The sequence below is a fragment of the Sebastes umbrosus genome, chromosome 10 (assembly GCF_015220745.1).
Source record: "Sebastes umbrosus isolate fSebUmb1 chromosome 10, fSebUmb1.pri, whole genome shotgun sequence".
NCBI lineage: Eukaryota > Metazoa > Chordata > Actinopteri > Perciformes > Sebastidae > Sebastes > Sebastes umbrosus.
The window spans coordinates 22089369-22102509 of NC_051278.1; the positions used below are offsets into that span (position 1 = coordinate 22089369).

The 13141-nt window shown below is 40.6% G+C and overlaps 1 protein-coding gene across 2 annotated transcripts in view; it reads right to left on the bottom strand.

Moving 5' to 3' along the window:
* Positions 1 to 8204, bottom strand: part of adam12 (ADAM metallopeptidase domain 12) — a 112197-nt gene extending 103993 nt beyond the window's left edge. Inside the window, exon 1 of one of the 2 annotated variants that reach the window (XM_037783250.1) lies at positions 7732 to 8204. In XM_037783250.1, the coding sequence (XP_037639178.1) occupies positions 7732 to 7846 (115 nt within the window). In that variant the 5' untranslated portion in view covers positions 7847 to 8204. The remainder of the gene's footprint in view (positions 1 to 7731) is intronic. The other variant, XM_037783251.1, reaches the window with a different exon arrangement.
* Between the last annotated feature and the right edge of the window lie 4937 nt (positions 8205 to 13141).

A 13141-nucleotide genomic window follows, 5' to 3' on the forward strand; every position in this document is an offset into this window, starting at 1 on the left:
TGAGCTTACTCTCATCCAAGCAAAACCTAATATTACTTGAGAAGGGCGCTCCATCAAAGAAAAAGAAACAAACAAGCAACCGTTGCTCTAAAGAATTCATATGTTCCCCAGCTCCTTTGTGTAAGCCAAAGCACTCCCTATTTCTTCTATTACACCTCTAGCCTCTCATTCATTTTAAATGTGAGAACTGACGACTGCGTGTGCGCACCTCGTAAATCCAATATCTGCCTTCATTCTGCATTCGAGCATAAATATCAATAGCTTGATGCTCACAGATATGTTTTGACAGCAGTGACTCCGTGTTCCCTTCCTACTTTACATCTATTCATTATTCCTTTCTTCCTCTCTTCGCTCCACAAAAAGTAATATTGTTTTCCATTATTGAGAAAATTGTCTGTAAATGGATGAGAGAGGTAGGTGACTGCCTTCACACCTATCTCTGTCTCTATTGGTTCTCTGAAAGCTGATGCAGATCGGGCGGGGGGGGGGCAAAATGCACCCACCTTCATCTATCACACCCATGATTGACTGCTGCCTGTCAGGGCTTTGCAGGTGGTGGTCTGCTACTCTGTTCTCACAGTTTCATAATGCGTCCCTCATATCTTCCTTTGGAATATTCATCTGGAATAGCTCAACTCATTATTCCGTGTGCGCATGTTAATTTCTCAAATTATCACACAGCAGTATGCATCACTGAGTTGTGCACGCCGCTGGTTAGAGTTAGAGTTGTTCAGATACCGATACCAGTATCGAAAATGTGTCCGATACTGCCCAAAATTCGGGATTGGGTATCGGCGAGTACGCCAGTCTATGCACCGATCCGATACTAGGGTTTCCGCCAGCCTATTGCAAGACCGGTGGCCCGCCGGGCCTGAGATGACTCCCCGCCAGGCCAAAGCATTGGGGATTTATGCATCTTTAAGATGTTTTTTAAACTAAATTATGTTATACGAGTAGCAAACTCCTTTAAAGAATAACTCCGTAGTAATAAGTGTGTGTACTTAATGTTAGCGAGTCTCGGTGTTTGTGTTCGAGAGAAAGAGATACAGAGAGAGCGAGGGAGCGCGTGTGTGACAGAGTGACGGTGAGATGAAGTCAACCGTAACTAGCTGTGAGCGTAGCAGTGCAGTGTGTGTACAGTTTAGGCTGTCGCCGGTGAATAAAGCTTTGTTTATACTCTCGCAAGACACAGTGACGCGGGCCTCCGTAGATGGCATTGCGCAATACAAGCATGCACAGAGGCGTTTATGTTTGTTGCAATATGCTCCGAAACGCCAGGAGGCATACAAACAAAAACATTCTGTGGATAAGCAAGAAGTCAACGAGTGTTACCGTAAAGGAAAGCAGGCTGCCTGGCAACAGTAGTAAACACGTATGTACAGCCAAACGTTGCATTTGTGTACTGTAATTATTACCATTGCTTACATCCAAGTCAAAATTACTATAAATCGCCACTCTTTCCTCTTTCCTTTTACAAAACGATCTCTCATATTCTTTCACAGCCTGCTGCAAAAAGCCTCTTCTTTTCTCTCCAAGTGTTTAATGACATGTGACTGTCCCTGTGACCTCTCAATGAACAGTTGTAGAGATGTCTGTACAGGCCAACCTGCTCGGCCAGTCTTCCCTCGAAGGCATCCATGTTGAAGCGAAAACCGCAGCTCGCGCAGGCGGCGCATAATTACAAAAATACAGAGGTGCACGACAAACCACCGCGACAACTTGCGAAAGCCGTGATGACGTAATTTTCAGGCGCGCGCACCTCGCGCCGGCTTCACTACGGCGAGCATAAACCGGACTTAAATGCTCCTAAAACTCCTCAAGACACAAGCCAAGTTCCCATGTCTTGTAGAGTTTTTCCATACATGACTCAGAGTGTCGGCCAAGCACGGCAGGTATTTACATCTCCATTACAACAGAGCTACCTGCTTGAGGGTGTGTGTGTAACCATGGTTGTGACTAGTGGTCAAAGAAGCAGCTGTAAAACAGTGATGAACACATTTCATTTCCTTCTTCACAATAAAAGTCCCCCCGTTATTTTGTTATTTAAAAGTTGTTATTATGAATCAGCAAAATCTGAAAAAATATAGTTTTTTATCAGCAGCAACTTAACACGACTCCTATGCAGCTCAGAGCAAAACAGTAAAATAAGGCAGATATTTGAACGTACAAACAGTGAAGCCAGAGATTCAGTTAGAACCTACAAAAGTACATCATATGACATCCATACATTGTCAGTAGTAAACAGCTGTTAAATAATAATAATGATGATAATAACAATAAATATATATAAATATATATATTTTATCATGCTGGTATCGGATTGGTACACGGTATCGGCTGATCCCGCAAATCGGAAAGGAAAAAATGGTATCGGAAAATCTCTAATTTGTGTATTGTGTGTTATGTTGCCGTCTCACAAAACACAACATATCTGTGATCCTGTCATCCTCGGGCAAAGCAGCACTTGGTGAGCAGGAGGAGGAAGCTAAATCACGCTGATGGCTATAATGACCAATGATGCTTAACAGAGGGAGACGTTTCTGTGTCTGTTGTTCCGTCGTGGCTAACAAATCAATGCCAGCCTGCCCTCAAAATGTCAAGCGACAGCCACCCCAAGGGTTTGAGAGACAGACCAGGGTGAGGCTATTTCCTAAATGGCTTTAACAGAAAGGGGTTGTTTTAACCCGGATGGCAGCCATACGTCAGCATTCTACCACAGGCTAGTGTGAGTTACATCCCAGGAAACCAAAAAGGGAGTGTGTGTGAATTTCTACTCGTTTCAGGGCGCTCGGGTCAGGTTTTATTCTCCTCTCCGCCAGTTTGTTTAGATAACACACACAGACATTCTAATCTTTCTAATTAATTTTGTCTGATGCTGCGGTTTGACCAGATGATATCCTCAAATCTAATCCAGGTCATTTGATTCGGTCTCTAATTATTTATTGAGTTTTCTCCGCCCAGAAAAAAAAAGTTCATACCCTCAGAAAACCAGTTGATATGCAGAGAAGAGACAACGAGAGACCGAGAGCCACAGAGAGAGCAATCCATCAAAGATTTGTAAACAGAGTCTGCTTAATGCTTGCCCTCACAGGACTTCTTTTAGTTTTGCTTTTTAGATTTTTTGAAAGCTAATGAGCAGACAGCCGACTCGACTAATGATCACCTGACTTTAACTTTGTAGATTCTTTCATAGACTGTTTTTCTAAAAATTTAATTACACCAGCTTTAAACGAGAAATGTGTTACTATTCTGAGAATCACTCAATGAGCTGTCAGTCAACCTTTTGCTCCTTTCCAAGTATTCTTTCTGATGTTGAAATGAAAAATTGGTTTCGTCCCTGACACATTTTCTTTTACGCTTTTGGCAATGGGAGACAGAAAATAATATGAGTTAAATGTTGTAAAGTGCATTCCATAAATAGCCTTTCCTCTGTGGTACTCAATAATTGACTCTATGCTTTATGCTATACTGGTGTGTTAAATATGCTATGATGAAGATTTCATTTGAATTTCCTCACTGAACACTACCTGTTACCTTTACAGTGCTTTCATTTTTTCTTATAAAAATACTCAGTAGTGTAATATTACTGGCTTCAAGGCCAGTATATACTCAACATGACACTCCAGAGGAATTCCTTATTATCTGATGCATCACTGACTTCAGTAACTGCTAACACAACACAGTTTTTGAACTGTATCCAGGAAGCCGATTGCAGCTGAGTGTTGGCACACACAGAGGTGTTCTGGCGATGGAGGACTGAGTGTCAGTCGGCTCTGCTCCATATATGGCTGCCAGATTTGGCTGGGTTTTGGGGATGCGGACTTTGGCTGATTTAGGCTGAGAATCTGTTTCAGATAGCAGCACGCAAGCTAGATTTGGGCAAGTGTCAACTCGTGGCATTGGCCCAATTTTGGCTGATTTTGGCAGGGCACTCGTCACAAATCTGGCCAAAGTCAGGCAACCAGTAGGGCTTTTCTATTGGCACTTTTGGCCATGCCGACTTGTACCGCACCGCGCCCGAGACTGACCGTCTCTGGAGTCGGGCCAAAGTGCGCCTGAACCCACCTCCAAGCTAGTTGCGGTGACATCTCTCCGGCCGCGGCCAACACCTGACGACTCCCTTTCTCCCCCTAAAGCAAGTGTGTATTGCGAGACTCAACTCATGTCTGTGCAAGAGACCAGAGAGAAAGACGCTATGTGCTCAGCTCTCTCTTCAGCGTTTGTAACCTCTAATCAAATCTCTGTGATTTGAAGTTTAGATTCTCTCCTGCGTCACTGTTTGTACTTTCAGATATCTGCTTTGTTTTACTATTTTGCTTTCAGCTGTAGGAATCGTGTTAAGTTACTGCTGATGAAAACCCAACCTTTCCTGATTTTGCTGTTTCATAATAAAAGCTTTTAAATAACAAAATAATTGGGGACTTTTATTGTGAAAAATATATATATGAAATGAAATGTATTCATCCACCGTTTTACAGCCGCACCTTTGACCACTAGTTCCAAGCGGGTAGCCCTGTTGCAATGGAGATGCAAATCCCTGCCGTGCTGGGCTGAGGTGCAGAGTCAAACCAAGTCAAGCTAAGTCAAGCCGAGTCAAGCCCAGCCGGTCCATGGAAAAAGGGTTCAGCTGTACCAGATTTAGGCCACTGTTGAGCCAAGCCATTTTGGCTAAATGGAAACCTACCAGCCACTTTACACTTAACCTACATCCTGAGCTACCTATTACTCCCAGGCATCTTGTTTTCCCTGCTAATGAATACATGCATCTTTCACCTATACTTCTACTTAATTTATTACTTCAAAATTAGGCGACAAGTCCTTTAAATTAAACAACAAAATGCGTGATTTGTAAAGGAAACAGTTTTGACAGTGACTCCCAAAACTGTAACAAATCACCGTTTGCACACGTGCAAATATTAAACCATTTTCTGATCTGATCGCTATGTTATGGTTTGATGAGGTTTAGGTACAAAAACAACGTGGTTAGGGAAATATCCTGGTTTGGGTTAAAATAAGTCATTGGTTAAGGTTGGGAAACGGTTAAAAGGTTCAAAGAAATTAATGTGACTGTAGGAAACGGGAAGCAAACAGAAGTCTACTGTGTAAAAGTCCATCATTTTCCCGTGCAATCACTAGGGATGCACCAATCCGACATTTTCAGTCCCGATACCGATAGCGATACCTGGGCTATGGATATCGGCCGATACTGAGTGACGATTCCATACCAGCGTTTAATTAATAAGCTGTATGCCTCAATGTGTGGAAGTGACTGGGACCATTCTATGTGTAAGGCAACATCAGACTTGACTTAAACATTTCTTTCTTAACTTTGGAAAACAAAACATAGCAAATAAATACCTAGATATAAATTTACTGAATTGTTATTAATTATTAAAATAATAAATCATACTAATTGTAGCAACTTAGTAAAAAATCTTCAAATTCAAATTCCAGTATATAATGTATATAGTATATAAACATAGAATTGAATTGAATAGATAGCTGTATGAGTCAGTATCAGCACGATATCCAGTCCAGTATCGGTATTGGTGCATCCCTACCAATCACCTCTACCCACTTTCTCTGTGGACTTTGTGGCTCTATACCAACGTCACTCTATTTCATAATTCTTATAGCCGCTAGTGGGATTTGTCACTTATCCATTCAGTAAATACATGCTGTTTTGGGGCATTTGCTGAATTGACTGATGCAGTCATTTTTCTTGGGAGGACAGTCTTTAAAAGTAGCATGGTACCTTTAAACCATGCATTTTTGTTGCCCTTTTTGCTGTACTGCATACATTACTCTGTTTTTTACTTTTTTATAAATGCAATTCAACTGAATATTCATGGCACATTTTTTTTTCCAGTTATCCTCACCTTGCCATCCTTAAACACAAATCAGGAGAATTTCTGAAGTGAGAAATGCTTTGTTTATTTCTATCTCTATTTCCAATTAGATAATCCAAACAATGTTGTAGGAAAACTGAGGGAGAATCTGCCTCGAGGAAACCCTCTCTAGCTTCTTTCTCTTTTCACAAACTATGATAAAGACATTGTAGCGTAGTCTCCACTGAGGTGGAGGGAGGCCATGAGAACCTTTTAGAGAAAGGCTGAAGTCAGTATCCTGCTGACATCAAAGAGGTGGTACGTACTGCCCTATTTCAATACTCACACTACCCCTTAAAACTATTTTTACTCCCTGCATTCATACATCAGCGAACCCTCTGAGTGAGAGCTTTAATGACCCCACATTGAGACGATGTGCATGGTAAACATCTCCTGAACTACATCTTTCTATTTCTCTGCCAGCGTGGGTTATTTTTCAGGGAAGCTTTATTCTGTGGTACTATTAATGATGCACCCCTCAGGCTCCATGTTTGTTAGCACAAAATCATAAACAATGAGCAGTCTGTGCCTTTTTTAAGAACAGGCGGGGACCTGCATTGCATTTAACTTTTGCTAGATGAGAAAACTTCTATTTTTACCATCGTGCAGAGTTTTTTTTTTTTGTATCTTTTCAACCTTGTTTATAATCGGAGCATACTGGAACCCAACTCGCCTACTTGTCAAGATCCACAGAAACCAGTTTGACAGCACAACAACATTTTAAACCTAAAACATAGGAGTAGCTCTGGTTCACTAGGGGGTGAATCTATAAGGATGGATGTTGTTTTTTATCTTTCCCATTTTGTTTTCATACTACGTGCACAGCCACCAACACACACAAAAAAACATTTGTATCCTGGCTCATGCTTTGTCCCATAAAAACAATACCCGGTTGTCACTGTCTTCATTCATTCTGAATAATAATAATAACATCCTGTTTGGTTTATGTTTACAACCTAAAGATAACGCTGTATCCTCCTGGATGTTAAACTCATCTGTCCATCCTGACACTTCCCTGTATTGTTCCACCATCTGATTAAAAAAGATGGGTTGGAAAAAAAAACACAATTTCCCTTCTGCATTTCCCAAATGTACAATGCAAAGCAAGACAATTACAGTCAAACGAGCTGTATGAGAAGCTTGTTTTATGTTTACAACCTAAAGATAACGCTGTATCCTCCTGGATGTTAAACTCATCTGTCCATCCTGACACTTCCCTGTATTGTTCCATCATCTGATTAAAAAAGATGGGAAAAAAACAATATTTCCCCAAAGCATTTCCCAAATGTAAAATGCAAAGCAAGACAATAACAGAACAAAATGAGCTGTATGAGAAGAGAAATGTCAAAACTGGTGTGTAACATTGGTATTTTTAAGTGTCCCATCAAGTGCATCTATGAAAACAAAGGAAATTAGTCATTTAACATATTAAAAAAAATGGGTCGAAAAAAAAAACACTATTTTCCCCTCTGCATTTCCCAAATGTAAAATGCAAAGCAAGACAATTACAGTAAAATGAGCTGTATGAGAAGAGAAATGTCAAAACTGGTGTGGTATTTTAAGTGTCCCATCAAGTGCATCTATGAAAACAAAGGAGATTAATCATTTAACATATTGAAATTGCTATGAACTACAACTAACCCTACTGTAAACACAGAGCTACTTACACTGTAATGTATCCTGATGAAACATGAATGAAATCCAGTCCAAACACTCTAAAAGAAATCATGTTCACTTGACCAGACTGTGGCTCAACATCTGCAGCACGACACAGCCAAATGAGCCAAAGAATGAATGAATGGCAGATATTATGTTATACAGCTATATGTTGTCTACTACTCACCCTCCTCCTGTATATTGTAAACCGTGTTGTCAGCATGGACAGTGGACAGCAGGCACCAGACGCGCAGAGCGAAGAGCAGAAAGGCAAAGTTCCTCCGCCGCCTCCAGGTCCTCATGATGCCCGGGCTCGGTGAGGTGAAGCCGGGAGGAAGGAGGCGCTCCAGTCGGTCAGACGACCCAGACACCTTCACACAGGTGTGCGATGTAGGTCAATGCTGTCACTCACAAGAAAGAAGCTGTCACAAACTTTTCCTTCCTACATCCAGACGGCGGGCAAAAACGGTGTGAGGGGGAAAACCGTGCACATGCATGCATGTGTTGGCTAAATGTTGATAGTGTAGTAGGGGGGTAGGGGTGTATAGCAAGGAGCGATAGAAGAGGCAGAAGAGGAGGATGTTGGATGTTGGAGAGAGTAGTGAAGAAGAGGACTCATCATCATCTCCTCCAGGACGGAGCTGCCTCACTCCGCCATGTGCGCTTCAGGCTCCGCTGGGTCCTAAAGCCCGACAAGTATACAGGACACAGTTAGTTCTAAACTATTTTATCATCTTATCTTATCATCACCCGTTTTAATGCAGTGTTAAAGAGAATGGATAGCTGTTTAATATAGAAAAGTTTAAGTCAAACATTAAGAATGTATTAATATCCACTTATTTACAAAAGGCAGATGTTGTCATGTTTGTGTAAAACAACTTTATTGACACTGAGGCTACATGACAATCAACCAAACAGGATGTAAAGCAAAACATGAAGACAAAATAAAATGTATGGTAATGTGTAATAAAAACACTTAAAAGTCCAAAATATATTTAAATAAATATATTAATTTACAAAATTACAATTGTATAAAAATAAATCACCTGACAAACAATGTATTTCTATATATAATGTGTAATAAATACACTTAAAAGTCTAAAACATATTTGAAATAAATATATTAATTTACAAAATTGCAATTGTATAAACATAAATCACCTGACAAACAATATATATTGTGTAATAAATACACTTAAAAGTCTAAAACATATTTAAATAAATATATTAATTTACAAAATTACAACTGTATAAACATAAATCCCCTGACAAACAAAATATATATAAAATAGTCCCTAGCAGGAGGGATGTCTGCAGATTCCACAGATAAAATATCAGCTCAAAACATATATTTATTTATATTTAGTGAAAAGTGACTCCACATTTTAAAGTTAGACTGCATTCTAAGACAGGGAACAAAACATTATAACTTTCCCAGAAGCAAAACTTTTTACTATATTTTTCATGAACTTGTTTTCTTTTTCTTCTTCTTCTTCTTGCACCTAAACCTTTGAATTATAAAAACAATGGATGGATGTAACTAGATGATTTCTTACAGTATGTTACAGAGACACAGTATATGTGGCTTAGTGTAAATTAATTGTATAAACTGAGGGCCAGTCATAATAACCAATCTTTTCTCCAATCACAGTGGATGGAGGTGTATGGCTGAAGCTCCAAATTAAAACAGTTACTCATTTGATTGTAGATAAAACACACATATTACACCGAGAACTTGATGTATTTCCTATCAACTCTTGTCCCCCATGTCTCTCTGGCTCAGTCTCACCTTCTCTCTGGTGTGCTAAAATCTTGTGTTGCTTTTTATCTAGTGGGCCCACGGTGGATTAAGATGATTCACTCCTTCCCTAGCTCACTCTTTGTAAGATATGATGGATGCAGCCTCAGAAAAACACAGCCAAGTAAGATACAAAAAGAAAACTTTGGAAAGGGCACATCCCTAGGCGGTTACCCAGTTTTACTATGGCACTGCTCGGGATGTAATTTGCTGGAAAATGTAGTGTGAAGCACCGTGATGAGTTGTGTAGAATGAAATCTATGCATGTACGCTGATGGGCTTTGCAAGTTGACATTTCAAAAAATGTTAAGCTTTTAACCTGTTGAACCCTCATTTCCCACTAAAAGTTTCTTTTCGAAATCTTTGAACTAAGGATTAAAAATGAAGTTGTGTGCGTCTGCACCATGCTCGTCCGTGCATTTGTCATGATTGAGGTTTGTAACGTTGAGAGATGAAATAAAAGCACTCACTGATTCAATTTCAGTGTGAATATTGTATATTAAAAAATTATTCAGCCCATCAAAATGGTGAATCATCCCTCATCTTGAAATACCCCTGGGATGAGATTGTCTCGTCTCTCTCCCTATCTCTGTGTCCAGACACTCACACTTGAAAACATACACACACACACGGACAAACTATCATCACCCTGGCCCCATCTGTGTTTTGCGCAGGCTACCTGGTCGGGTTTAGTCTAATCTTTTTTAGTGTGTGTACGCTGCAGGCAGAAAAGTCACAGATGTCTCTGCGCAGGCGTCAGTTCACTCTACATCTCCACTGAGGGCACAAACTGCAAAGAAATGGATAAAACACACTGCTTTGCCTGAACTGACTTTGATTGAAAAACCATCCCCCAGTGTCTTATTGTATCTGTGCATCTTTATTTTTATTTTTTTTTTTCTCTCTGAAGAGTTTTATTAAAACGTACACCCCCATAAAACACCCTTATTTTCTGTTGTTATCTTGTAACGGTTGAATTGGTTATTTTTTTGTCTGTGTTTTATTCTATTTTATTTCTATTTGTATCAATGTTGCGATCACAACACTAGAGACACTACTAGAAAGAGATGACCAGGAGGCTAGATGTTCAGATAATATTGGTGCCAATGAACTGACTAATGGCTAAACACTTATAATCAGCATCTCCTCCCCTACGCTCAAGGCATCCGGGTCAGTCAAAGCCAGTCGAGGGGCCTTAGGAGTACACAGTCCACATTATGCGGAGATAGCAATGTGACATACAGACACATGATGCCTCAGAGAGAGGGAGGCTGACTGACAGGAGTCCTTCTCTTCGTATACAACTGCCTGTCAGTCTATGTGCATCGTCTGGAACCAGCCCACATGGCGGGAGTGCAATTCTCCCATGTGGATTGCTCTTTTAAATTGCCTCAGTGGTAACACAGCCATCAGTAGAGTCAGTGGATAGCAATATTGTTTACTACACATTATGTTCCTTGCTATGGGTCACAATCAATCCATCTGGATGCGAGCACCTTGCAGCACATAGCAGCTGGTCCATCGTTTTCACACTGGAGGAGAATGAGCTACAGTAGCAGACTAAAGTTTAACTTAGCATTTTGTTCAGGATTTAAAGCAGCAGTAAGTAGAATATTTTTGGCATCATTGGGCAAAAAAGCCATAATAACCTTTCAGCATATTGTAATTTAAGAGTTCTGAGAGAAAACTGGACTTCTGCACCTCCTCATGGCTCTGTTTTCAGGCTTTAGGAATCTAGCCAGTGACAGAGAGTGCCAATCATAGGTAATTTCAGAGAGAGAGCGTTCCTATTGGCTGTTCATTCAATGGGGCAGCTGTCAATCACTCACAAGCTCCGATCAAATGATCAAACTAGGCAGCGCTGATCAAATATGAATTATATTCTGTTACTGTAATCCCTATTTCTCTCCTCAAAAGTTTTCAGAAACATCTTGTAGTGTACTGTTTAGCTGTAAAATGAGAAAGTTTGCTCCGGCTGGTGGGCGGTGCTTGGTATTTCCTCATCTGATCTCAACATGGCTGCCGGGTCACAATCTTTCTCATTTTACAGCTAAACAGTACACTACAAGATGTTTCCGAAAACATTTTATGCGAGAAATAGACATTACAGTAACATTAGTAATAGTAATAGTAGTAATATTAATTCATATTTGATAAGCACTGCCTAGTTTGACCGTTTGATCGGAGTTTGCGAGTAATTGATAGCTGCTCAGAGATGGCAAGGCTCCAGCTCGGCTCTGATTGGTTGTTTTCCTCCGGTCTGTGAAATCTTGCAGATGCCATTAGGAGCACCGGAGGACACCGGAGGACACCAGAGGACACAGAGGCACATAATATTTTTCGGATTACCTGTCTCATGCACTACTGTTAGGATATAGTGACCGTTTTTATAAAAATAACTTTAAATCATATTTGCTCCAATCTGCCTACTGCTGCTTTAAAACACTGTCAGTATTTACTCCAGAGCAACCAACTCACCGGTAGTCTGTCACAACAGTATGCATTTATATAGTGTGTTTGTCTGAGACCTGCGGCACATGTCCTTCGCCTGTTCTCTCCTCATCCCAGCAGGCTCTGTTTAAATGCCACAGAGATGTCAGTCACCTTTTATGGGCTATATGTGGACTGCGGTCGCAGGCTGTGCTCAGAAGTCCCCTCTCTTATTACAATGTCATCTCTGGTTTGGAGCTCTGTCACAAAGGGCCCCATTCACAAGGCGATGCGTGTCTCCTGAGTTCGATTAGCTTGGAATTCCAGCGTTCCGGATGGGAGGATCCTGAGGCCTCGAGGCAGACGCGAAGCAAATGACGAAACACGGTTCACCCCTCTCCCAGTTTATACACCTACGGTACTGTACCAATGACAGAGTCAAGGTGCTTTGCTTAAAGCACTGAGACTAAATTTCATGGAAAATGACTTCTTCACAGAATGTCCTTGGAATGCTTTTATTTCATTGTGAGATACATTAGAGGAAAGCGATATTGTAGATAAGGAATTAAATCATTAGGAAGGAAATGAGCAAAATTATATGATTAATCTGTATCGCGTTTAATCATTGGCTGTGGGCGGGAAAGACAGATTACAATTTCATTGCTTCAATATTTCAACCATCAAACCCTTCTCATTTTGTACTTATGAGTGTGTCGGTGGTAGGTGGGAAGGTTGGGTTTTCTCAATGTCTGCATACGACAGCAATTAACTTATGAGCATATGCTTTGAACATCATAAACAATTTTCATCTATAGAATACTTTTACGGTATCATTTTGGTCAACAAAAATGCTTATTTTGCCACAATCTGCCACTGTGGCATAGACAGAAATATATAAATAAGTCTTTGTTACATGTCAAATTAAAGGGGACCTATTATGCTTTTGTACTTTTTTCCTTTCCTTTAGTGTGATATTGATATAGTTTTTTGTGCATGTAAAAGGTCCATGCCAAAGGGAGTTACTCTCCCTTACAGAAGCACCGCTACTGAACTGCCTGAAACGCCTTGCTTGAAGTCACGCCTTTTCTTCCGTAACGTGTTGATGTCACCAAGTAACACATTTGCATAACGACTTGTTTGGCAAACCGTCAAACAAAGCTAGTTAGAGCGGAGCTGGAGCAGAGTCCCAAGAGTTTGGTTCAGTTGACCAATCACAACAGAGAGCCAGCTGACCAATCAGAGCAGACTGGGATTTTCGGGAGGGGCGGGGCTCAAACAGAGCGTTTCACACAGAGGCTGAAAAGAGGTGCTGCAGCACAGCCGGTAGGAGAAAAGTAAAGCGTTTTATGAATATTAAAGCATGTGAACA